This window comes from Cottoperca gobio, chromosome 17, assembly GCF_900634415.1.
Source record: "Cottoperca gobio chromosome 17, fCotGob3.1, whole genome shotgun sequence".
Taxonomy (NCBI): domain Eukaryota; kingdom Metazoa; phylum Chordata; class Actinopteri; order Perciformes; family Bovichtidae; genus Cottoperca; species Cottoperca gobio.
This window is the reverse complement of record NC_041371.1, coordinates 20,561,104-20,587,880: the sequence shown is the minus strand read 5'-3', so window position 1 is coordinate 20,587,880 and position 26,777 is coordinate 20,561,104. Positions and strand designations below refer to the sequence as shown.

At 41.3% G+C, this 26,777-nt stretch overlaps 1 protein-coding gene and 1 long non-coding RNA gene across 5 annotated transcripts; one reads left to right on the top strand and one right to left on the bottom strand.

Annotated features, from left to right (window-relative positions):
• On the bottom strand, positions 1-23,641 carry LOC115022646 (uncharacterized). 3 transcript variants are annotated; one of them, XR_003833936.1, is made up of 4 exons: positions 23,593-23,641; positions 23,008-23,111; positions 21,228-21,315; positions 1-925 (listed from the first exon to the last, which is right to left on the bottom strand). It is a non-coding gene; the product is annotated as an uncharacterized LOC115022646 (long non-coding RNA). The 3 variants fall into 3 exon arrangements; XR_003833935.1 differs by lacking the exon at positions 1-925 and adding an exon at positions 1,308-2,318; XR_003833937.1 differs by lacking the exon at positions 1-925 and adding an exon at positions 10,318-10,436.
• Positions 13,971-21,093, top strand: LOC115022645 (phosphatidylinositol 3-kinase regulatory subunit gamma-like). Of its 2 annotated transcripts, none has more exons than XM_029453698.1 (10): positions 13,971-14,292; positions 16,270-16,381; positions 16,483-16,581; positions 16,693-16,873; positions 17,029-17,145; positions 17,263-17,405; positions 17,795-17,971; positions 18,097-18,171; positions 18,277-18,447; positions 18,558-21,093. In XM_029453698.1, the coding sequence occupies exons 1-10, from the start codon at positions 14,241-14,243 to the stop codon at positions 18,829-18,831; spliced, it is 1,401 nt and encodes a 466-aa protein (XP_029309558.1). In that variant the 5' UTR covers positions 13,971-14,240; the 3' UTR covers positions 18,832-21,093. The 2 variants fall into 2 exon arrangements, with proteins under 2 accessions (XP_029309558.1, XP_029309559.1); XM_029453699.1 differs by lacking the exon at positions 13,971-14,292 and adding an exon at positions 15,119-15,165.
• Positions 23,642-26,777: the final 3,136 nt, after the last annotated feature.

Below are 26,777 nucleotides of genomic sequence, written 5' to 3'. Positions count from 1 at the left end.
TAAACATTTACAATAACAATAACATTGTTTCTCGCAATTATGAACAAAAGTAGTTATCGTGACAGACCTACTTACAATATGTGTTTGTTTTTTTCTGCTCTTAAACATTACTAAGGACATTTTAATGCTCATGTAATATCCTCATAAAAGAGAGATTTTGTTTTGCCAAACAAAATCTTCCCCTCCAGCACCGTTTGTTATGGGGCAGATAACAAAGAGACATTAAGTGTTCGTGGAAGCTGTGCACTTGTGTTATGACCGACAGTCTCTTAAAGTCACAGACTCCTGGATGTCAGCACAAAGAACTACTGAAACACCACATCTTGTCACTAGGTGGCACAACAGCACTATCAACACACACAGCACAAAACACACTAAAAGTACCAAGTCAGCTCATAGTGGATTAATGAACAGAAAGCACTTGCATCTGTTGTACATGTTCTTACCACTAACGACAAAGCACTGAACGTCATGTGATAGTGAAAGCTACAGTCAGTACGGTAATGCAGATTGTTGCTTCGCACTGTGATCTGAGGTGTGATGGATGAAGTCAAATATCATGACAAATTAAACATGCCACTGAGAGGTGTGTCGGCTTTGCAGACAGCGATGGTATTGTGGATCAGGAGGTGGCAGTGTTATACACCGGCGAATTAACCAATTGTCTCTGGGCAGAAAAGGCTCAACACTGAGAAATGTTGTGAGGGAGAAAAAGGAGCAAAGAGGATGATGTAATCCTTTAAAGGGATATTCACAAAAAAATAAAATATGGGAACAATAGATACAAGGGTGTAGTAGAACTGACATGACCACGACATATACAGATGTTTGAATTAACGATTACTTTCATTATAATAGTTAAAAATGCCCATCACAATTCCCCAGAGCCCAGAGCATCGTCTTCATATTGCTTGTTTCGTCGGACCTGCAGTTCAAAACACAAAGACGTTCAATTTAAAATGATATGAAACAGAGAAAAGCAGGAAATCCTCACATCGCAGAAGCTGTTTGGCATTGTTTGCTTTATAAATGACTTAAATGAAATAATTACATTATCAAAATAGTTGCCGATTGATTTAATGTAATTTCAGGTATACAGTATTGTTTCAGCTCTAATGTGTGTTTAAGGGTGTGTGTGTGCACATGCTTATCTTTGTCTCTATGCTTGCAATAAGAAACATGTAGCTGCAAACAGGAATCTGATGGGGATTTAAGTGCGTTAAGGGCAACAGGTGAACTATTAATAAAAATCATAATATTAAAGAAAAGACAGATGTTATATACGAGCTAGATACAGTAGGACACACTAATGCTAGTGTAGAGCTTACCAATCAAAAAAGAGTTTGTGGTAACATGACAGGTTTATGACAGAACCTGTGGGCAAATTTGGATATCTTTTCACCAGGAAGTTAATTTGCCATACACATATTTTTCAAAAATATGTTCTCAGTTTGGTGCATTTTATCCTGGCAAACAAGGAACCCTTAAGGAATTCGGTCAGTTTTGGATTATTAAAAAAATATGTTTTTAATTAGTTACATAAAGTCAATTAAACATGTGGTGCAAACATTTTTGTCTTTTTATGGATGAAATATGACATTTCTTCATAGACTTTCATTTCAGAGACAGTTAGGTCATGAGGTCTTTTTTAATTTGTGCAAGATATTTATGCAAATTTCAAGTCTCTATGATTTCATAAAACTGATCAAGCACATGGAGCAGAACATTTTGCACTGTGTAGAAGCCGAGGCCTTGTTTGCATATGACCTCAGCTCCAACGCCTTAGGCTAAACAGAAACACCATCCATTATGAGGAGTGGTTAACCAGCTCTCTCCAAAATTACAGTGACTCTGGGCTCCCATTTTACTGATTTAGCGGTTGTGTGGTTCCCCATCTCATGTTACTGACTGTTATAGTGAGATGTACTCACGCATGCTACCCTCCCCTTATAAAATGCATTTGTTGGCCATTTAATATGTACCAAGTTAAACAGAAATAAAGATCCATGACAAGGCATTATTTGCTTATTCTACAAAAGCACATTTACCTTTTTAAAATCATACTGGAGCTTAATTATACTGATTAAACATGACCAGTGTTACACTGTTGCTCGGCTGAGATTTAACCACATCCTCCGACAAATGCAAGAGGACCATTTTACCACCCTGACCAAGAGGCCGTTGCACGAGGGTTTTCAAGAGAGCTGGAACATTTCCTGAGCATGTAAGACTGCAGCGACTGAACCACCATCCGATCCCTGTGTAAAGCTGCCAGCGACGGGTCGTTGGTCTCGCTGCGGTATGATTGTGATTGGCAGCTGTGGAGAGGAATCCAGATAACACCCTGGTTATAGAGTTGACCCTGCTTTTAACCTGTTGGGACACCTCCTGTCTATACCTCGCTCCCCCCACCTCCTCTGCCAAAGTCCAGGCCAATCCTGACAAAATTGACCCAGCGCCTTGGGCTCCACTCCTCCACACCAGCCTCTTCAGAGACATCTGCCCTTTTTAATGTTGATCTTTGACCTCTCGGGCTAAAGATAAGTTAACCTCTACTACCATGTTGTGAAGTTACCAACATGGTGTCGTGTAACGCTATTATGTTAGCGCACATGAGCGGAAAAACATGCAGAAATGCATTTTTTCCTTACTGAACAGTTTAGTTTAACTGTATAATTACATAAGGAGTGCAGACTTGGAGTTTAAGAGAAAGTCTTGCGAAAGGAACATGCTTTGTCTGAAGTGTGAATGGCTGCAGTACCATTTCCCTCTCTCTCCCACCCTCCTGCCAGCACCAGTCAAGGGATTTTCCTTCCCACCATCTCCGGCTGGAACACTATTTCCGGATTGTGTCGTTCATTTACTTAGTTCGCAGAGCACTCGGGAATGAGAGGCCATGGAAAAGTGAGTGTGGCAATGTGGCTAGAGCGGTAGGGAGGGAAAGACAGAGAAAGGGAGAGGTGTGTGTGTGTGTGTGTGTGTGTGTGTGTGTGTGTGTGTGTGTGTGTGTGTGTGTGTGTGTGTGTGTGTGTGTGTGTGTGTGTGTGTGTGTGTGGTGGAGAGAGTGCAACACAGAGCTGGAGAGAGCTGGATCGTCGGAGACAACCCCAAGCAACAGCCTTTTACAAAAATAGCACAAGCAAGAATCTCTGTGGGTAACATAAATTTGAACATGATGAGTGTAATCAAACTGAGCAGGGTTAGACATGCAACATAAACTATCTTTCTGTCGATGTAATGTTGAGGATTCCTTTGTCACAACTGTGTACTTGCCTCTGTGCATTGTCTGTTTGTTTATCCATTTGTGTCTCTGTCTCCCAGGACATCCTATTACATTAGCGAGTCTCTGCAACTAAAGCCCAGGTAAAGGTTATAGGTGGCCTGCTTACCTGTTGACCTTTCCTGTGTTGTTAAAGCTAACCCTCTCTGACAGGCATAATTGTCATAGGTGGTCACAGAAGCTTAAGAGGCCTTTGACCTTCAGACAGTACGCTCTATTCTTGTTAAATGCCTAAATAGGATTGAATCCATTCACTAAGCTCATCTTTGTCTTGACTCCAGTGGGCTTCACAGGAAGAGTGGTGCAACAAGACCAAGGCACATTTGATCTAATACACACATTCATAAAATGTTTTAGTTAAAGGACCATTCCACCAATTTTACACAAGAAGTTCAGTTTACTCGTCTAAAAAAACACTAACACCCTGCAGTAACAGTTTGCAGTAACAGTCTGCAGTAACAGTTTGCAGTAACAGTCTGCAGTAACACCCTGCAGTAACACCCTGCAGTAACAGTCTGCAGTAACAGTCTGCAGTAACAGTCTGCAGTAACACCCTGCAGTAACAGTCTGCAGTAACAGTCTGCAGTAACACCCTGCAGTAACACCCTGCAGTAACAGTCTGCAGTAACACCCTGCAGTAACACCCTGCAGTAACAGTCTGCAGTAACAGTCTGCAGTAACACTCTGCAGTAACACCCTGCAGTAACACCCTGCAGTAACAGTCTGCAGTAACACCCTGCAGTAACAGTCTGCAGTAACACCCTGCAGTAACACCCTGCAGTAACACCCTGCAGTAACACCCTGCAGTAACAGTCTGCAGTAACACCCTGCAGTAACAGTCTGCAGTAACAGTCTGCAGTAACACTCTGCAGTAACACCCTGCAGTAACACCCTGCAGTAACAGTCTGCAGTAACACCCTGCAGTAACAGTCTGCAGTAACACCCTGCAGTAACAGTCTGCAGTAACACCCTGCAGTAACACCCTGCAGTAACAGTCTGCAGTAACAGTCTGCAGTAACACTCTGCAGTAACACCCTGCAGTAACAGTCTGCAGTAACAGTCTGCAGTAACAGTCTGCAGTAACACCCTGCAGTAACAGCCTGCAGTAACACCCTGCAGTAACACAGTTGGAAAAGTAGTGTCGGTATTGATGGATAGTGATGGAAAGAGGGAGCGATGCTACGACATGCGCTAAAATAAATATAAAATGATCATCATAAAACACACTTCATTCAAACTCGACAGAAACTAAATAAAACTCCTCAAAACCGTCTTTGTTAGTCTTTCCACTGTTCCAACAATCCCCTGCTCTGGTTCGAGAGTTTGAAAAAGAGACTGAAGCAGTAACAGGTATAAAAAGTAACATTTTCACGCTTCACTAAGACTGCTTTCTGATGCCGGCCGGCGTGACGGCGTGAAGCAGAAAGGCATACTCCACTACAAACGGAGTCTATCGCCTATTTTTGGTGGAAAAAAAGTATTTGTCAAATCTGTCTCTTGTGACTCCCCCAACGTTATCACTGGAGTACCCCTTTAATAACCATGTGCAATATCTTTTCAAACCTTCCCCCCTATAGGGGAAACATGTTGCGCTCACGTCACTGAGTCTACACAGACACACACAAAGATGTCACCACAACATTATGGTGTCCCACATATGTACCACAGACCATTGTGGTGGGACATAAAAACACAAAGCAGGCTGTAAGAAAGGGTGAGAAAGTTGGACTTACTTAAGTGACTTTCTCTAATTACTTTCTTCATTAAATCGTGCCAGACTGTAATAAAAGAGATACCTCTCTCTGATTTCTTCTTTGGTTCTCTCACAATAACATCCAATAGTTAAACTTCATTTGATCTTATGATGTCTATTATTCTTTATTTATTTTTGAATGATGTGTCTGGGATGGTTGGTTGTTCTTTCATTATGTTATACGGTGTTGTATAGTGATATAGTGTAGAAATGTATAAACCATTTGTCTTTTTCTTCTTGTATTCAGACTTATTTGAATGACTTTGTACAACTAGTACGACCTGTTTTGGAAGACGAAGCAATAAAGCTAATTTCAATTTGACTTTTATTCTGCAGAAACAAACAAAGCGGCCTCTGGCATCCTTTTCTTGTGTCACCATGACAATTTCAGCCTGTACAGTTAGCAGTTTTACAGCAGTCGTCACTCGTACTGAGATTGACTGTGGGGTGAAAAGGCAAGTTGAGTGGAAAGATGACAGTAATTTACGTTAAATGTTATGACAACAAATGTAATCAGTATTTTGGAACACAAAGCATTGGTACAAGCTTTATCAATAATGTACATTTGTGGTTTGTGTGTGGGAGGGAGTTTATGGGTCATAAATCATGTATTCAGATTGGTGCAGATAAGATTTTAGGGACAGAGCAGAGTGACTCTTGATAATTCCCATCATATTTATTCTGTTCTTTCATGTCAGAGAATGTTTTGTTCTTGTGATACATATTCCTAAACTGAATTAACTATTTTGACTAGACTGAAGGAGAAAAAAAGGATCACGCTTTGAACCCTGATATGACTCGATTCATCTACACGGTGATATATATTCAACATAATAGATTTATAAAGTGAAAAACACTTAAAGACTTCCTTTAGTTTGCTGCTGATATATATTACTTGATCTGTTCCAAAGTAGTCTAATACTATTACCGCAGAAAACGAGGCCACGAAGTTAAGGTAAACAGGTGATGACGTCCTTAACTTTCTGCGACATACGTCCTAACCTGTGGCTTTAAGCACCGAGGTAAATCCCAATGCATGATGCAGAAAAGGAGTTCACTTGCTCCCCTCATGGCTCAAGGTTGTCTCATTTACACAGGTCACGACACTGCCATTGTTTGTGCAGGAGTTGTGTAATCCTAGATTCTTTTGTCCTTTCCTCTTATTGTTATGGCTCCTGAAAGAGTGCTTAACACATGCTGAAATAACTTCCTTAAGACCAATGTAAGCAAATACCACTCAAAGTATTTGTGCGCCCGTACATGAGAGTGCACGCGTGCGTGTGTGTGGGTGAAATTAGAAGGGGGTTACTTGCGTGCGGGACAGGGGTGGTTTGTTTTGTCAGCAAAATGTCAATCTGTCTTTTCAAGGTTATCCCATATGATCTCCCTAAATACACAGGGCTTGGTTGTCCATCTGGTTGGCAGTTGAGAGCTCCCCCCCCCCCCCCCCCCCATTAACACCCACCACTGCAACCCAGGTCTGGAGGTCTTGCCTTTCTACCTCCCACTGAGAGGATATGAAAAGGCCGACAAAGCTTTCCATTCTCTTCTTTTACTGTCAGATATTTGGATCAGTGTAATCCTCAAATGGCTGCAACACGTGTACAGCGGTTTGGTTGCTCCCTAACAACTAACTTGACAACTAAACAATGCAATGGCTCTCACTGAAAAGGGACACTCAGAAGAATCTTGCACGTCCAGAAAAGATCCGGGACTCTCCTACGTGCGTGCACACACACTCACACACAGCCAGGCAACCACCCAACATCCCCTAAGAAGTCCAAAAAGCCAGATCCGTCCCCAGTCCAAACTGCCTTGCGCTCCCCTAAGCTATTCAGTGTGTGCAAATGAAAGATGTGCCTTGCAACGGTGCACGCCTGCAGGCAGAGCAGAAACTTGCCTCGCGCACAGATATACACAGCAGCCCTCTGGACAAGTTTGGCACCCACACCAGCAACTGTGGGCCAAAACTCATGTTGCGTGCTAACTCTCTCCCTCCCCCATCCCCTCATGCTATCCCGCTCTGCAATTATATGCTACGCTCCCACCCAAACATGCAAGAATAGGCCTTCTCAGTCAACAGACAAACCGAGTCATTCTGTCCTCAAACCATGACATCATGACCATTTGACTTCAGCGTGAAATTCAAGCTTAATTTAACTTTGTCAAGGGAAAAAAAAGAAAAGTGGTGTGTGTTACACTGGCAGAGCGCCGCACTGGTGTGAACAGTAACTTTATGCAATTCTGGGAAGGCACAGTTAATTTATTCTCTAGAATATCAAACTCATGAGGAATATGTGACTCATGACAATCTCAGGCATCAAGTATTTACTGTAAGTGGTAGTTGGACCAGGCTTGTGCATGAATAGAGCCGGACAATACTGTCAAGAACAGTCATATTTTGACTTTCTATATCAGCAACAGTGTTGGGGAGTAGTGCACTACATGTAATTAAACGAGGAGTTCAACTACATGTTGCAGTAGCTTGCTGGTAGTTCAACTACATTAATTATTGCATATTGATTAGTGAAATTAATTTTTATGCCATTTTGTGTAGTTAACTACTGAAACTACAAACAATTTTGGGCCATCTAAGAACTTTCTTTCTCATTTTCTTGACTATTGCTTTCGACTGTAATTGAACGCCTCTTAACCAGGCCGCTCCTTTTCCTTTAAATATAAGTTCAATATTCTTTAAGCGTGGTATATTTTTTCTTGGGATATGTATGTTTTCTGAACAAAACAGCACCTTTTGAAATATATTCATTTTTTGAGCATTTCTTTGCTCAATGTGACTTTTTTTACATTTTGGTTTTTGTATTTGATATTTACATTGTCAATTTGACATTTTTTTAACAAAGTAGTTTGAACTACTTTTTCTAGTAAACCAAACTAGATTTCTCCATAGAGTAGCTTTGCTGTAGTTTGATTAAACTTTTATATAATATTTAATATAAACTCTTTAACAAGAATCATCACTAATGTGGGTGTCAGCAGAGGCTCTTAATTAGTACAGCAACACTAATCTGCGCTAATAACACAGCAAAAACACCAAAATCCCGGATGAAGTCTTGACTCGTGAGAATACCGACATTATACCAACATATCTGCCAGCTTTAGTTCAGAATCATGTCGATGGCCTCCAGTTTCTGGAAGTTTCATGGGGTTTAGATTTAGCCTGAGAGGCATCTATCAAACTGCTGACAGTTATTGTGTGAAGCACACCTCATTTTCCAAATCTGCCTCGCAACAGAGTCCTCTCCTCTGTCCTTGCAGCTCTGGGAGAGGTTCTTAATGGTGTGTGAGCACTTGCGTGCGCGTGCATGTGCATGTATATATGACAGAACCGAACCAATGACAGGCACCTCAGCCCAGCCCAGCCCAGCCCTCGCAACAAAGAGGGCTGGTGGGTTTCACTGCAGCCCCTCTTGCTCTCCCACACGCTCATAAATAACCATACAGAGTCTCTGCTCTGGCCAGGGGGAGAAAAAGAAGAGAAAAGAGCCATTTAGGCTGCTCCTCTCCTCTCATGCCTTCCAACTGACCTTTTTCTAAGGGTCAATCAGTCCAACCACAACTCCGTACAGCGATCCCCCCCATCCACTCTCTCTCTCTCTCTACTGCTAACCTGAATCATCCCAACGCTTGTGTTGTGGAGAGAAGCCACTTAGCAGTCTTGGGTCATTGTGAAGGAGCATTTAAGATATGGAAGTTATAAAGCCTCACAAGCTCTCAATCCCAGAGCATGTGAGATGGCAGACAGGGTCAGAGGTGAAGGTCACAATATGGGAGGAGGGGAATAAATCCTGTAGCATGGACGACAATGGCTGCAATCCCCACTGACAATGATGCCATTGTGGGCTATGGGTTGCTTAGTGTGTCCTGGAGCTGTGCCTAATAGAGTTATAGTGCTGATGTGATGGCTGCGTAGCCGTGGAGAGTAGTGTCGTTTTCTATAAAGGGTGCAACTGCCGAGGAGCTTGAAAGAGTCCACGGCTTCTCAATTTTGCTTTGCATGAAAGCCTGGGATTGTGTGCGTGCATATGTAAGTGTGTGTGTGTGTGTGTGTGTGTGTGTGTGTGTGTGTGTGTGTGAGAGAGAGGGTTAGGTTACTAGCTTAACTTCACTGAGCTTGCAGCCATGAATCCTTTGCTCACTGACACACATGATGTCCTCTTTGTGAAGACTCATCGTTGAGTCACAGTTGAAGATGCATCGCAGAACTTCTGCTGCTGACAATTTGCAGGTGGGCTGCCTGAGTCAGATATCATACCGTTTTTGTTTTTAGAACAAATGGGTCATTTCAGAATGTAGTAATGATTAGTCCTGGAAGGATACATTTGAATAATTTATATTATATCAAGCAGAAAGACGTGCCAGAACCGGAGACAGGCAACAGACTAGAAGCCTCTAGTAAGTCAAATTTGCTGGCTTGCTATTTTGTGCTGTTGCGTGCTGTGTTAGCAAAGTTGTCAAATAGCTAGTTTTTGATCATAAGTAATGACATCATAACAAATGCCTGTGTAATGTTACAGCTGTCCATATTTACGACAGCTGCGTATAAGTGTTCTGCATTCTGAGATTGGAAAACTGCTGAATCCTACATTATGTTGCTTTAAAACAAAACGATTAGTCAAACAGATTATTCAACTATGAAAATAATTCCATAAACTACTTTGATTCAAACCTAATGGATATATTTCACGTGCACTCTTCATAGTCAGACCTTTGTCTGGCGTGCTACTCAAACAGAGAGGTGGGGAAGTCCTCTTTGAATAGACAGAGGCCGCTGATACCACAGGATCATCGTCCGAGGCATAACTCAGACACACGGCTGGTAAACGTTATGTGGTGGCATGCCACGAGTACCTCAGTTGTCACCTCTGTTAGTGAGATTAGGCTCGGGCCAAATGGAGTGACAGATGATGAGTGGTGGGTATGACCACCAGCTGCAGAGGATAGAGAGACAGAGGGGACTGGACTGGACAGACAGAGAGGCAGACAGACGCTCGAGCGTTTGGAAAAATGGTATGTCAGTTTTGCTGATGTCTATAGTAACAGTAGTCTCCAATTTGACATCCACCAAACATTGGTTTTCAATTTTTTTCCTCTTTTTGGCTTTTCTTTGACCTCCTTAAAAGAACAAGCTATGTTTCCCAGGGCCCAGCTATTTGAAGCTCATAGTTTTGGTCGTCCAAAGTTTTCTGTTCCAACTCAAGCCGTTCAGACACTGTCCCCACTTACATTTCCACAATGGCAGGGTCCTGGGGGCCAGACCATAGCCGCCCTACACTCTGCCCACAGTTGAGTTGCCTCTGGCAGGACCACTGCGTGCTTTGTGTGCTGGTTCTGGCCGCCGATCAGGGAAACCCCACAGTCTCTCCATGGTGAATGTCGAATGCCCTGCCAAGACCATTATGCATCCCTTCAATGGCTGTGAATAGCAGCACACTACAGTACAGAAGATTTGAGAGATGTGCAATTCACCCAGGGCTACAATGCGAGACCATGACACAGATACCGACATTGGTGAACTGAACTAATTCCTGACATGGTTTCTCCGTGTTGTGTCTTTGAGTCTTTTTCTTTTTACGACAACAAACAAAACAAATCCTGATAAAATGCGTCCTACGATGCACTGCACAGGAAATATGAAAACAGTTGATTAATAATATTCCTTGACACAGTTAGTGAACAAAGTCTAAACAAGCATAAATCTAAAATACCAGGAGATTATTCCACTGATTCTACAAATGGTTGTTGTTACTTAGCGTGGCTGGCTCGCTGACAGCGGGAGGCCTATCATGTACACATTAACACTCTTAAATATGGGGATTAAAGCTCTCTCCATAATTTCACCACAGAGTTCACGTACAACACACTGAACCACTGACCTAATAACCTCAAGGACACAAAAAACAATCCTGTTTGCCATTCTCCTGGACTCTTAAATTATACACCGACACGGCTTTCCTGATCAGAGAAATTATCAAACTACAACGTCTCTAGCACCTACTCTCCTCAATATTTGCTGCCCATAATAGTCCCTTTAAGTTGCTTGTCAGATCAGTGTCAAAAATGTAAATCTAACAGAATTACAGTTAAACTGTTATCTACATTTAGCACAGAAGAACATCTGTCTATTAATTTAAAACTCATGCAGCGTTTCCCAGCACTCCCACAGTCCAGTGGCATATTGCAGTAGTGGATATCAAGATGAGTCACATCAGCTAGCAGGCAGCTGGCAGGCTTGCACTATCAGCCTATCCCGTTAATCTTACGATTAGCCTTCACTGATCCCATCAGGACTGCCTGGATCTGGGGTGCAAAGCCTAAAGGTTTAGCCTGCAAGTCAGCCCTCCCTCACCCTGGTCACTACACGTACACAACACCAATAGGGCGCACATACAAACACACAGCACACCTTAAATATTTCAGCGTAAGGATGCACAAGGATATCGGAAACTTCAACGGTATCAGCAGATAATGACTTTTAAATGAAATATTTAACATTTCCTACAATATGACAGGCCAAGATTTTAAATTAAAATAATTATTGCATATATCATTTGTAACCTAAGTTGAAGTAGTTTTGTTATTTTGCCGAGTGAATGTGTACATTTTGAAAATGTATTTCAGGTCTTCTTTTGCCAGCGAGACATGACGATAACAGTATGAATATTAATATGTTCCTCCCATTACAGGAGAGTTGATGTTGTTTGCAATATATATAGATATTTGTATTTAATGATTTACTCATGTGCCATGATAATGTAATGTATTTTAGTTGAAACATCTTTATTTGGGGGCTTTTTTCAAACAAATATTGATATATGCGATTATTCTATTAATTAATCAGTATATCATGTAATTCATTTGATAAAAAAACGTAATCGATGGAAAGGCATAATAGGAGATGTTGGTAGTGAAGTGTGTCACAGAGGTCAGACCCAGAAATTAAAGGTGGAAAGTCTGTGCACTTCTGACACCAGAGCAGGGGGGGGGGGGGGACGACGACAGCAGCCAAGTGAAAAGCAGTGACAGGCCTCAGGGCTTCTTAAAGGAGGAAACACACGGAGAGCACACAAGCAAACACTCATACTCAACCCAGCAAAATGTTTTGTAGGTTGTGATTTATCTGCTATTTTACAGATCTTGAATCCTAAGTGTTTTTGGTTAATGTTTCCTCTGTCAATTCCTAGTATACAAAATAATAGCAGTGCAGCTGTGCTCATGTTCTTCACAGATCCCTCAAAAAGGAAGCCAAGTCACGAGTTTGCTTGTGTATCCGTTCTCTCCCTTTGAAGTCATTGAAGTTGTGTATTGTGGCTCCATCAGGTGACACCAACACCAGCGTGTCCATCATCTCTATGACCTCCAATCTTTGTTGATTCTTCTTAAACAGCTGACTCCCCTCACACATCCAACACAACAAATGCAAAACAATAAAAAAAATGTATTTATTTTGTTGTGCATGTTTTGTGTTAGCTGTCCCTACTTTTTATGTGTTAAAAAGGTTGTTGCCACTGATTGCAACCAAAGGCCAAGAATTGGTTGCCATTTTCTCAAAATGGTTGCCAATGGCAACCTGGAAACTATTGCTGTAGAGCTCTGACATCCCACAATTATCATTTGGCAAGTTAAACAGCATTGGCATACAACGTGGAAATGATGCACTTAAAAAAAAAGAAAACCTCTGTATTTGTCTGAAATACCTGTGAGTGCAACATGTGTGCCTGCTCTCTTGCCATAACATGCTCCATCATGGCAGTTAGTTTAGGACGTGTCATGGGCACTGACTGGACACAAGAAAGAATCGTCTTACTGATGGGAAAAAGGAATGCTGGAGGCAATTACCTCCCTGAATCTCTGTCCTAGGGTCAAAAGGGGACCGGCCATAAACGGCTGGACACCAACAGAGACAGACCTCTGACCATGCCGGCCTTGTTTCACTCTCCCTGCAGCCACTAATGTCAGCTGGTGTTAGAGGCCTTGGTTGTTTAAATTTATGACACAGTGTCATCCTGTGTCATGACAAACAATGCATGTATTCATCCCACACGAACACATAAGGAGATAATAATCCTGATACTTTTTTAAACATATGAAGATAAAAAAAATGCAGAATGTCTCATCATAAAATAATAAGTTATTCCACCCTTACACTGATTTTAAAGTCCCGAATGTGCACAGGGGTTAACACCTATCGTGTCTTCAACAGGACGATGTCAGAGCAGCAATAATTACCTTCCATTTTTGCTGCGGAACGTGTTTGACAAGCTCAACAAGAATATAATAACCAGTTGCTAAATAGGCAGGCTACTCTGTCACCTCGCAGACAAAGGGGGTTGAAGCATGGTGCTCTCTGGATGCCAAACAGCTGAAGACACTTCAATTATCCTAAAACCTATTGTATGATGTCATTCTATTGCAATCCTATTCACTCGCCAGTAAATGAGGGCAACACTAAAGTGGCAGATAATGCTTTAATTCCAAGTCGTTTTAAGTACATATAATAATAATACATATAAGGTATAAATTAGATTATGTTTTCATTAAATGACTCAAGCTAATAGACTAGGTTTTTCTTTTCCATTCATGCCCTGCAAGGAATTCTTCAGCTGTTACAGTGCAGTTTGAGTAGAACTGAATGAAACGTTCTGGAATGTACCATTATAATTTAGGGGCTTACTGATGTGGCCTACACTATGTATCTGTGAATGCAATTCACCTAATAAAATGCTCTTTTGTAGATTATACTAATACCCTGTTGTTCTTGTTTCTCTTTGAAATATAACCTTGACTGGGTGTGTTTTACGTGAAAAAGAATCCCGCAATAAAAAAGAAATCCCCTCCTGTAGCAGCAGGCTGGACCGCCCCAAGATGATGTTACGAACATCCCTTTAAAGTCGCTCCACTTCCGAGATGAAGTAAAGTAGAGCTCCGCAGCAACGCAAGAAGGACTGACAATCGGTGTGTCTGAAATAACCCCATTAGACAGGATATGTTCAGAATACACAGCTGGACTTTGGGATGTTTTATGGACTCGGAATCGAAAGAGATTTCTTTTTGTCCACATCTATGTAGGACGTGGCGTTTGCGACTGCATTGAAGTAGTCTAGATTTGCGGCAAAAGAAATGTGCATTCTTTTTTAAATTACGCGCAAAGACAACAATAGCAACCTGGACTACTCTTTTGAAACAGGAATGGTTTATCCTCTTGAAGGTTTATTCTACATCGAAATGGATCAAGCACCAGGTAAGTTAGCTTTAAAGGCAGCCATTGTCTGATCTGCGGGGGGTCAGAAAAACGCTTTATTCGTTGTCTACTTTCTCCTTTTGCTGCAGTCATCTTGTGTAATGTCTAATAAAGCTGACATCTGACGAATGCTGTGCAGGTGTTAGTAAAAACGTTATAATGGCCAGGTCCTGAGAGCTGAGCTCCCCCAGTGGCATTGCCCAGGCATGCATAGCGCAATTCACTTGCCAATTACGTAATACCTTTCTGTGGACCAGGCGCAGTGGCTTTTCTTTTGTCCCAGCGCTTATGACAAACTTGGACACAAATGCATGGCGGTTGTGCATTTCTCGAGGACCAAAGCGATTTGCTAAAGGCGTATGGAAGTGTAAAGAGTGCATTTTAAAGGGAATGTAGTTGAGGGTGCGTTAATGAGCGCCGCATGAAACGACCGCTTTGTTCTCCTCTGCAGCCAGCCGTGGTTAATTTGTGTGCGAGCTCTCAAAGTAGGCTAGAGGCAAGCAGACTAGACAGCTCGTCTCATGACTTAACTCCGGCAACTCACGAACACTTCATTTTTTATTTGTCATTTGTCGCGTTATTACAACAGTGAATAACACTTGTACTGCGTTGCTGTTATGTCTTCTTGAAATCTGACTTTAGCTCATTAAAATTGCACTATATTGTTAGCCCCCGTATTATAAGGATTAGTATGAATAACTACAGTTGATCAAATACAATAGAGTATGAACTCTAAAGTGAATACTACTCAGAACAATATAGATGCAATGCATTGTTCCTAAAAGCTCTGTGCTGTCGGCATGTTTCAGTGACAATCCCTGTTACATCTGATGAGTTTTCTGGATCGGACACAGTGCAGAAACCAGGCTACAGGTCGATTTCTTTTTATTATTATTCCACACTTAAATTACGTGGCTCTTGTCTGTACTGGTATGCGCGCGCGCGCGTGTGTGTGTGTGTGTGTGTGTGTGTGTGTGTGTGTGTGTGTGTGTGTGTGTGTGTGTTTTGGAAGCCAGTAGAGTTTCTTGGCAGTATACAGAAAGGGGGAAGGTGTGCAGATTTAATTTTGCTGAGTTCAGGAGCCGAAGCTTTGCGTTTCGTGCCTGCCACTGTGCTGCTGCACCTGCCTTTTGTTTATTTTAAGGTCAGAAAAAATAGGAGAGCGGATGGTGGGAGAAACCCACATCTTCTCCTCTCTGAGGGTGCTCTTGTATTCTCCCTAACTGCTTCATGAAAGGCACTTTTGTCCTGCAGTGAAATATATCGCCCTTCACCTCCTCTTGATGCGGTTTGCCCTCCTTTTTCATTTTTAGGAAAACGCTTAGTCTTTCAGCCAGACTCACAGATTTTTATTCCTTTAAGGTTGACGGAAAACTTGAGAGGGTCTGTAAGCGTGCAATCATTATAAAATGGGAGGGGTGGTCCAAGAAGCTCAAAGTATAATTGATGGTTTATTTAATGCCTTTCATGCACCTCAGGACAGTGCCAGGCTGCTGCAAACTCCAGAAGTTAGACTTTGATCTACTTTGCAAGAGTTGCAGGCAACTCAATGCTTAAATAAGAGTTTCTGGAATAATAAAAGAAAACGTGTTCCACATTTGTTGACTTTTAGTGCTCTGAAATGAGGACTAACTGCCACATTTCATTTTTTTTGCGCTGACCACACTTGGTAATGATTTGGAGAGTGATATCTCATGGAAACATGCCTGGGCTTGTCCTCAGATCTTGACAGGCTCCATCAAGCAAGGGGTGTTACAGTGTGTGTGTGTGTGTGTGTGTGTGTGTGTGTGTGTGTGTGTGTGTGTGTGTGTGTGTGTGTGTGTGTGTGGGCTTACATTCAGAACACTGCATTTCCTAAACACACATTTACACATGCACAACAGGTTTACAGAACTTCAGATAGATCTCTTTCTAAGAAACTGTTATCCCGATCCTTTGCATCTCATTTCCTTATCTGTCTTTCTCTGTTGCTTGTAGCTCTCCCTCCCAGGTCAACAAAGCCAGTGTCCTCCACCATGAACAACAACTGCCTTTCGCCACCTACTTATACGCTACAGGACGCTGAGTGGTATTGGGGAGATGTAACCAGGTAAGGTATCTTCACTTTAAACATGCCATCTCTGATATATGTGTTAATGTTTAACGTATTGGTACGTTACATTTGTTAACTGTTAACTGATTTTCCCTCAGGGATGAGGTGAACGAGAAGCTCCGTGACACACCTGATGGCTCCTTTCTGGTGCGTGACGCATCCACAAAACTGCAAGGAGACTTTACGCTGACGTTACGGTAAGCAGAAGAAAAAGATGATCTAATCATGATAACACTTCCACAAATATACTCAACGGGGTTTACATTTTTACTTACTTAACATGTTTTTTTGTTGTTTATCTTTCTCAGGAAAGACGGGCACAACAAGCTGATCAAGATCTACCACCGTGATGGGAAGTACGGCTTCTCAGACCCCCTCACGTTCACTTCAGTAGTGGAGCTCATTTGGCACTATCAGCACCATCCGTTGGTGGAGTACAACGCCACACTGGACCTAATGCTCACCAACCCTGTGTCCCGCTTCCAGCAGGTTCGTGAGCATCATTGCTTTAAGTGTTTGGATAAAAATGTCAGGCAACAGTCTGACACTGCAGAAATGTTTGATTAGTGATGTCAGAGTTTATAGTTAAATACTGAGGATTAGAAAGTGGACATATTTAAGTGTCTTTTTTTTTTTCACTTCAGGTGAAAGAGGACAATGTCGATGTTGCTGGAAGAAAGCTAAAGGAGGTTCACTGTCAGTATCAAGAGAAGTCCAAGGAGTTTGATCGCCTTTATGAAACTTTCACAAAGACCTCACAGGTAAAAACAAACGTATAAAATGAACTGACAGACTCGAATGTCTGTGCCAAGACCAGTAACTCAATGCTTTTATATAAATGAGAGTTTTCCTTAGTGGATATATTCTTTGTGATGCAGGAGATCCAGATGAAGCGGACGGCAATTGAGGCCTTTAATGAGACGATGCTGATCTTCGAGGAGCAGTGTCGCGAACAGGAGCGTTACGGAGAGGAGTTTGAGATGAACAATCAGACCGAGGGAGCCGACAAAGATCTGGAGAGGTACTAATCTGTTGTTTATTTCCACACTAATCGATTAGTTGTTTGGTCTATAAAATGTCAGAAAATGGTTAAATTAGTGTTTACCAAAGCCCAAGAGGACTTGTTTTGTCCACAACTCAAAGATATTCAGTTTACTGACATGGAGGAGTAAAGAAAGTAAAAATGTTCTCAATGAAGGAGCCAGATTAATATCATTTAGACTTCATTTATCTAAAATTACTTAATACCACTTAATAGATTATCAAAATAGATGGCAATTAATTTAAGCAGCTCAATACTTCATTTCATCATGGTCCAAAAAGTGTCCCTAAATGTGTTTTACATTAGTTGCGTGTAGAGCCATGTTTACTGAACTGCATTCAGACCTGTGACCTTTACTTCCCCGTTAGCTTTCTGATAAATTATGAGAAGCTGAAGTGTCGTCTTGGGGAGATCTATGACAGCAAAATCCATCTGGAGGAAGACTTGAGAACTCAGGTGGAGGACTACAGAGAGACGGACAGGAAGATGAACACCTTGCGGCCCGACATCATAGAGCTACGCAACATCAGAGACCTGTACCTCAAGTAAGTACATTGTCAGAATATTGTTTGTGGTATCTGTGGGAAAACACTTCTGTAGCTGCTCTGTGAAGCAGGCCTATAACTATTCTGAATTAAAACAAAACCTTTCTTTACTCCTCTCCTTGCAGCTGGCTTAATCACAAAGGCGTAAGGCAGAAACGCATAAATGACTGGCTGGGGCTTCTGAGCGACAGCCTCGATGAGTAAGTTTCAACACATTTTCGGGAGACAATGATCAAGCATGCAACTTATACATGAGAGAGAATTGTAACAGAAGTGTTACAATACAACTGCTTTTTTCTTTCCAGCACGTATGTGTTGAAGGGAGACGAGAAGAATTTGCCGCATCAGGATGAGACAAATTGGTTTGTTGGTGAAATGAGCCGGACGCAGGCCGAGGAGATGCTTCAAGGTAAAGCTCCTGGAACATTCCTGATCCGTGAGAGCAGCAAACAGGGATGCTACGCCTGCTCTGTCGTGTGAGTATAACCTTTTGGAATGAAGTAACTGGAGATTTTGAGATGAATACTACGCATGGTGTAATTGTGTGACCCTCATTGATGTGACTTTATTTCTTCATTTATTACAGGGTGAATGAAGAAGTGAAGCATTGTATGGTCTACAGCACACCGCACGGATACGGCTTTGCTGAGCCCTACGACGCCCACTGCTCACTGAAAGACCTTGTCCTGCACTATCGCCTGCACTCTTTAGCGCAACACAATGACGCCCTGGATGTTCGGCTGACACATCCAGTACACGCCAAAGCTGCAGCCACGCCTTCCCAACACGCAGAGGAACACAAACTCTTACAGACTCCAAAACACACTGCGGGACTTCCACCTGCCGCTCCAGAAATGTAATCCAATGGAAAGAGACAAAAGGACATGTTTACTGTATTCTGCGAGAATGACTGCATCGAGGTGCATTGTGTAAAGTTTTGCACTACAGTGATTCCATCAGTTTTTGTGAATGGGATTTCACAGATTGAAGTGGGACTGGAACTTGAATGTCAGCTTGAACTTTTTTTTTTTCAAAGAGACTGTTTAAGCTTTTTAATTATTATTTTTGTACTTCATTTATTGCCGTTTGTTTAATGGACACATTTTTGGAAGTTGACAACCAGAAAAATCAGGTGCACCTTTGTTTGACTTCAACTTTTACAACCAGAGTTGATGTTGCTAGAGATGTCCATTTCTCTAGTTAAAAATATATTCAGTTCTGAAAATCTGACCAATAGTTTAGAAATATATTTGGTTACTATGGAGTTATATTTGTGCCTCATTTCTGAGCGCATGATGGCACATTTTGAACACAACAAAATATTTTGTTGAAGCACATAAATTACATTTAGTAGAGAAATTATCTATAATGCAAAGAAATGTCTAATTTGATTGAGAAAAAACAATGCTAATATCCACATAAACACACAATGATAACCTCTTGTGCACATTGCGTAAATGTGTGCATTAAAAAAAAAAATCGAACACAGTTTAGTTGGGCAGAGGGTAGTGCATCTCATTTTATAAGAATGCCATCAGGTTGTTTATAGTGATTAGTCAATGTAAGAATTGGAGTCAATTCAGGGCTCCAGACTTGCAATGCCTTAGCCGTGTAACTGGCAATCAGCAAGCAAGCCAGCTAGATGTGTTAGCTACTGCACATACGGCAGGCTTTAGCCCGCAACCTAACCAAGATAGCTCAGCTGCAAGCTAATAAAGTATAGACAACTAATAAAAGTTCATAAAACTAGGCATCCACCCAAAACTGTATAAACTACTTGTGTGGGGCTGCGGAGCTGCGGAGCTGCTTCACATTCTTCCCTACTCCCCTAGTAACCGATAACAGTAACAATCAGACTGGAGACACAACAGCCAATCAGGAATTTCCTACTCCAGTTTTCTGATTGGCTGCCGTTGTGGCAAGTTGAGTGCACGGAAAAACCTGAGCAGAGAGGTCGAGAGTAAGAGAAACACTGAACTAGTGTCCAATCACACAGAGCATTGAGAGGGGACATTAGTCAAACTTATGTGGATAATAAGAAACACTAGCAAGTGTATAGAGCGCAAAATTCTTTGTGCGACAATAATTTCTCTACAAAATATAATTTCTGTGATTGTAGAAAAAAAGATTTCTGTGCGCAAAATGTCCCATTGCGTCTTCGGGGATGAGAAATACGTTACTACTACTTAGTGCATTTGTGAGGGGGATAATGGTGCTGTAAACAGGCTGTTTCCGTCAAACTGGTTTGGTGGACCAAACCATTTTTGGGTAAATGCCACGTGTGAATATGTGAAAAGTCGTGGTGCATCTTGACAATTTGCCCCTTTCTTTCATATACAGTGGATACATATGTAGCATTAACATCCTGTAGAATACCATTGTAAGAGCATACTCAATGTTATAACCATTGACCAAAGCACTTAATAGTGAGCAAAACTACGTCCCTGTTATGTCCAGTAATTGCATTTGGGCAAGTGGAGGGCAATTTATGTACACCTGCTGATGTGCTGATCAAAACATAATCTGAAGTACTGTATGTTATATTCTGTTACTCAAAGAAGTATAAGCTTTTTGTATTCTATATATATTTTTTCTATAAACATGCCACAAGATGAAAGCTTGAAGAAAGTGCAATCCAACAGTGTTTCTATTGTTGCAATGTATGACGATGATGATGGTGGTGAAGGTAATGCTGTTATGAGAGGTTGACATTTGCCACAAAAATGCACTCTCTTTGGTGGTGTCGGTATGATGTGGCCTCCGATGTTTGTGTGAACTGCCAGAGGTCCGGAAGTATCCTGCCTCCATTACTTGAACTGTGGCATTGCTCGAGCTATGAATGTTTTTCATGACATGCAGCCTACATAGCTTAAGAGGAAAGGAATCCATGTTGAACTTGGCACATTTTTCAAGTTTGAGGACAATAGATACTCTGTACAGAGAAACTGTAAAATGTATTTCTGAGGTTGGTTTATGGAAGGAGGATGATTAAGCCTCTTATAAAAATATAACTCCACTGGGGGATTGAGGAAACTCCTCGGGTAAAGCTGAGCAATGTGAGATCCTGACCTTTTTCTTGCTGAAAGACAATAAACTGATGAGGGTTTTGTCAATTTACGTAATCCGTTGCTTTTTTTCACACTATTGCTGATATGTCACATTTTAAACATTTAAGTTACAATTTTTACGACATGGGTAAAAAAATGATGAAATAGAGTAGAAAAACTTTAAGTGAGATAACTTGTTTGAAATTCACCGTCTGTCTCTAGTGGAGCCATTGTCGTGCGACAAGCTTATCATTGGGTCAGCAGAGATGGGAGGCAGTGAGGGCACTGGAGGACGCACTGTAGACAGATGGAAGAGAAAGGAAGCAATAAGACAATAGCAGGATATGTGCAGGCCCTTTCCCTACTCAGCCGGGCCAATGTTGAGTCACTAGAAAACAATCCATCAAACCTACTTCACTAAGAACGTGCTGTATTGTTAAACACAACTTTTCTGAAGCTCCCGTGAAAGGAATGCAGCTCAACTGTAAACATTTAGTACCAGCCAGTTTGAGTTTTGTCTCTAGACAGGGTGTGTAATGTCCTCACCTGCCACAGTGGCAGGTCACTTTAGAAGGCTTTAGAATTGTAAGCACTCAGAGTCAGTGGTACCACAGTAGAAATATGGAATATATCATGTATCTTCAATCCCTGCCTATTTCTAATTCAGGAATTGCTTTTTTAAAATAATTTTTCTTAATATAATCTGCCATTAGGGCTGTGTTTTGGCCAGAATCTTGGTATACGATACGTCTCATGATACAGGGGTTACTATTCATTACAAAACGGACATGTCAAATCAAGCAATCTGATTGGTTCTTAGCCGTGGTATAATGAGCGTATATCACGGGTAGAATTGTAGTTACTTTTCACAGCAAGTCAGTATCCCTCCACGTTTGAGAAAAAGCTACAACCGTTACAGCTGTTAAATTACGTCCGTTAAGAAACAAACTTACAAAGCTTTACTATGGAGGATTGATCAGTGCCTATCTCCAGAGAAAAAAGCATCCGCTTCGCGTCGGGCCGAACCACGCCTCTTAACTGTGATATAATGACCATATACCACGGCCTGTCGTGAGCTATTGCTTAAATATATTGCTTAAATATATTGCGATACTGTAAGCAAGGCAATATAATGCGTTTTCCTTAATCTAATTAGGAAATCTGTCATAGTATGAAGAACACACCACCATATGCATAAAATCTGAGTAAAAAATGTTTATGCAATCAGAACAGTAGCATCTGCATTTATCACAGTCACTGTAACATCCAGCATCAACACTACTTTTTGTGCAATCTGAATCTTTGATTGTAATATATTAATTCAAAATCAATACAGTGTTTTTGAGAATAAATACAGTATCACAAAACATAATATTGCGATACTCAAGTGTATCGATTTTTTCACACAACTCTAACTGTCATGGTGGCAGGTGACCTGGAATTTGTGCCTGCCTCAGTCAACATTTACCCTGAATTTGGTGGTAATTTCATTCTGTCTCTGGAGGGTGGTGATGGCCTAGTGGTACGCCTTCCAAACAAAACACTAGAAGGTCAGGAGTTCAATACCAGGCTGCCACCATTGTACCACTGAGCAAGGTACTTAACCCTGAGTTGCTCCAGGGAGACTGTCCCTGTACTTAGTTCAATGTAAGTCGCTCTGGATAAGAGTGTCTGCTAAATGCCCTGTAATAATGTAATCGAACCACACAGACTACACCACTATTATCTATGACTACACAAATATGTTTGTACTAGCTTTAGCCCCATCTACAAAGAAAGATGTGTGTAAAACTTAGGATATAGCCACTGATTATGATGATGATGACGACCATGGGTGACACCACCATCGGCCCTCCGTGACCAGAGCAACAGGTGGCCTCTTTCAACCATCACATAAGGTCTGTGTTAGGTAGGGATTAATGAGGTACAGAGGGCAGGGATCTACTGGGGTAGACCGTCAGTTCCAGGCCACGGATTACTCCGTCTTACCTGTGTCAGCACATAGAGCTGGTGCACAGGCATGCATCTGCTAGGATGGACCAGATGCAGGGAAGATAGATAAGACAGACTGTACCAGCGCTGAGTCAGTCAGGCTGCGTGAGTGTCCCAGAGACAGGGAGAGAGTGGGAAGAGAAAGTGTGTGGGGTAGACAGACAGGAAAAGAGGAGGGACAGGAAAGAGTGCATTTTTCTAACTCATGTACAGGATGGTATAAAAAAAATGAAGGCTGGAAAGGTTAAGTTAGGCCTTTGCTACATTTCCTTTGACCTGAAACACACTCCCACCTGGCTATATCCCAAAGCTATTTGCTTTCACAGCAATTTAGTTTACACTGCCTTCCCAGTCCTATTTTCCTTAGCTCCATGAATCTTAGTTTAATCTATGTAAAAGCCCAGCCCCCACGTTTTTTTCTCGCTCATACTAAATACACAATACGTCTCTACTTTCCTCCCTTTCTCTTTCCTTGTCAGTACACCTCCGTCGCATAACTCGCTCGTTTAAATTCATAGTCATTTTGCTTTATAGTTCTCAATTTAAATAAGTCCTGGCTGGGGGGGCAGCAGGACGAATTACCTTTGGAGTCACGCCTAAAATACACACACCATCAACTGTCTCGCAGGCTCTCAGAAAAGGAGGTTTTCGCTTTCAGTTTTGGCCTCAGCCAATCGCGTCTCTCCTCCCCTCTGTCTCCGTCCGATACACCGTTTTCACGCTACCCGATGAGCCAATGGAAAGCCGAGAACGTGCCGGGCGTCAGCCAATCAGCGACCAGTTGCTATGTTGGAGGCAGAATCGATAAAAGGGATTTTTTTTCCTCTCTTTTTTTACTAGCTCACATTATAGCTGGCTTATAGGCTGAAGGCAAGCGATCCTGTTGCCTGCCAAGCAGCATGTAGGCTACGGACTGAACCATTAAACATACCAGCTCCACACTTTCTTTGAAGCCTCTCTAAAAGCAGTTTGTGTGTATTTTGTGTATATGTATCTGAGTGTATGATTGTATCTATTTATTTCAGAATGTAGGTTCACAGGTTGATCACCCTTGTTGGATTGTTGAGGTCATGGAAAAACTAGAAAGTTAAGATGGAAAATAGTTTCCAACCCTTGAGGAATTATGATAAACGATGCACATTAAACAAGTCTAGAATTATGTTTTGAACGTTTGTACATACGCTTCTATTTATCTTCACTCAACCAATATCTTGGCTATAATGTTAAGAAATAGGCCAAACAACAACATGTTTAATTACTTACAGTAAACTCCAATGTACAGTAGTGGCTCAAATGAATGCAGACTATTGTAAATATTCAACAACATATTTAGGATAATAACACTTAAGTGCATAGTAAGCCATATATACTCCTGGTGACCCAATTCAATCCTACTTGAGGACTCATGCTTTATTAATCTGTGCACTCAAATAAAAAAAAAAATATTTCACTGAATCCTGAATGGAACCAGTAACACATGCCTAAACTTTCCCCTTGGAGGACCACAACAGAAACTTAATGGTCAGCCACAGGCAAAAAGAAAATGTCCAATTTTTAAAATTGTATTGTTAAGATGCAAAATGGTACTAACATACATATTTTAATAAGGAACAATCATTATATGAATTGCATCTTTAACTTGTATTTCAGGTTGACTACAATAAGAGTGAAATTGCATTGAACAATTTTACCAAACAAATGTTGTGCACCGATGCTTCATCTATTGGCCATCTTGGTGACCACTGTTAACAGTGACAGTAAAGGGCTCAGACCACACTGAGATACGAGGTGACACTGAGCCAGCTCTTATAAGGGGATAACATGATACTGCTTGCTGAAGAACCATTCAGGAGAAATGCCATTTCAGATCCACAACCAAATCAAATTTGCAGATGCCAGTTTAGGCAGGGATGGAAGATGATCCCACCACCTTGAAAACATGTAGAGCAGGACACTGACTCAACTCTAAAGAAATGTCAACAGTTTGCATGACTTGGATATTACATTGAACTTCCATTTCTCAAGAAAAGATCCTCACTAATTATTTCAGCTGTAATAAATGAAGGACCTCAGCATTCCTCAAGCTCTCAGGACAATCTCATTGAGGGAGTTCAGCTTTCAAATAGATTAAAAAAGCAGGCACACAGCCAGCAAACCAATGTCGCACAGGACTGACAGACTGCAGGTGACAGAGAAGCTTCAAAGTTCAAATCAGAAACCAGGTTGGTCTGAAAGCATAATACTGTATGTACATTGTAGGTGGTGAACTCAGCCAAGATAAAGAAGGGTTACACAGTCACAAGTCCTGTCTGGTGAGGAAAGAAGCCTTGTCTGGCAATGTCAGAACAAACATGTAAAGATAACATTTACAATACAATGTAGGCTTATTTGTAATAAGAAGGAAATTGTATTATGAACATGAAATAAAATACCCTCATCATACAACAGGGATTCTGACAGTATACGTTATGGGCAATATTATAACAATAAAAACTCCTACCACAGAGCACTGTAATTACCTGTTTTGCATTATCTGGTTCGATTTAAAGCCAAGTAGTCAGTAAACGCTGAACTCTACCTACTCCCATAAGAACCCTTAAGCTCATATCCTGATGTTTTTCTTTCCTGGTTAAAGCAACGTCTAGCCAGAAGACAGAGCCCTGATGAAAAAGTCAGACATACCCTGCACTTAAAACAGAATGGTAATTATGGTAACCGCTTTCCATAGGATGACCCTCACATTATTTACTTTTTCTCCCACTCCAAGGGAGCTTCTGGGAGCAAGTCAAAAAACTCTGCTTCCCATCACCACAATAGAGAGACATGATGATTGGAGCAAATAATCCTCATGTTCGTGACAAGCAAAGACATTGCCTAAAGGAAAAAAAAAAAAAAAAGAGACTACTAGAGCCATGTCTAACAAAACAAAAAAAGCATAATCACACTGTAACAGAACCACTTTCACCAAAATAAGTCTGTGTCACTACATTCAAATGAATTTTAGCACCTCACCTACTTATTAAAACCTGTTTTACAAGAGGCACCTGCCCAGGCAGCAGCACAAAGAACAAAAGGCAAAGAAAAAGAAAAAGAAAAAGGTTCATATTACAAATGAAACACATAAAGCCATGGAAATTCTGTCAATAAGGTTAATTTAAAGGATTAAGCAGAGGCCTGTTTTCTGTCTCTAGTAATGAAGCCAGGAGCTACAAACAACCAAAAACAGATGTCTCAGTTATTCTGATGGGCATATTATCATGCTCTAGAGAGAACATGTATGTCCCTCACTAGCATGTTTCATCCATTGACTGAATGGAGGCTGTTGTCAAACTTCAATGAGAAACCGATGAGGCTCTTGAATTGCAAAACAGCACTGATCACTTCACGACTGCTAAAAATACATAATGTGATTAACACAACTCAGGCTTGGGTGGAAAGTGGCAGTCAGGCTTGTGCGACCATTGAGAAAAAACTAATCTTATTAAAGGATAAAGAAAATATCCTCCATACAAATTTTCATATTTTTGGGTTCTCTGCTAAACATGTGGCCAAGTTAAAAAGATATCACATTACAGGTTAATACATTGTTGACAAGGTTCAGGCTTACTCATGGAAAGATCAATTGTGAAAAAGGAAAAAGCTGAATATGACAGAACGTAGTATATTGCCATGAATATATTTTTATCTTATACTAGATGACTAAAAACAATTTATTAATTTGCTCAAAGTTAGACTGTCATCACTGATTCTCTGACTATGAAATTATG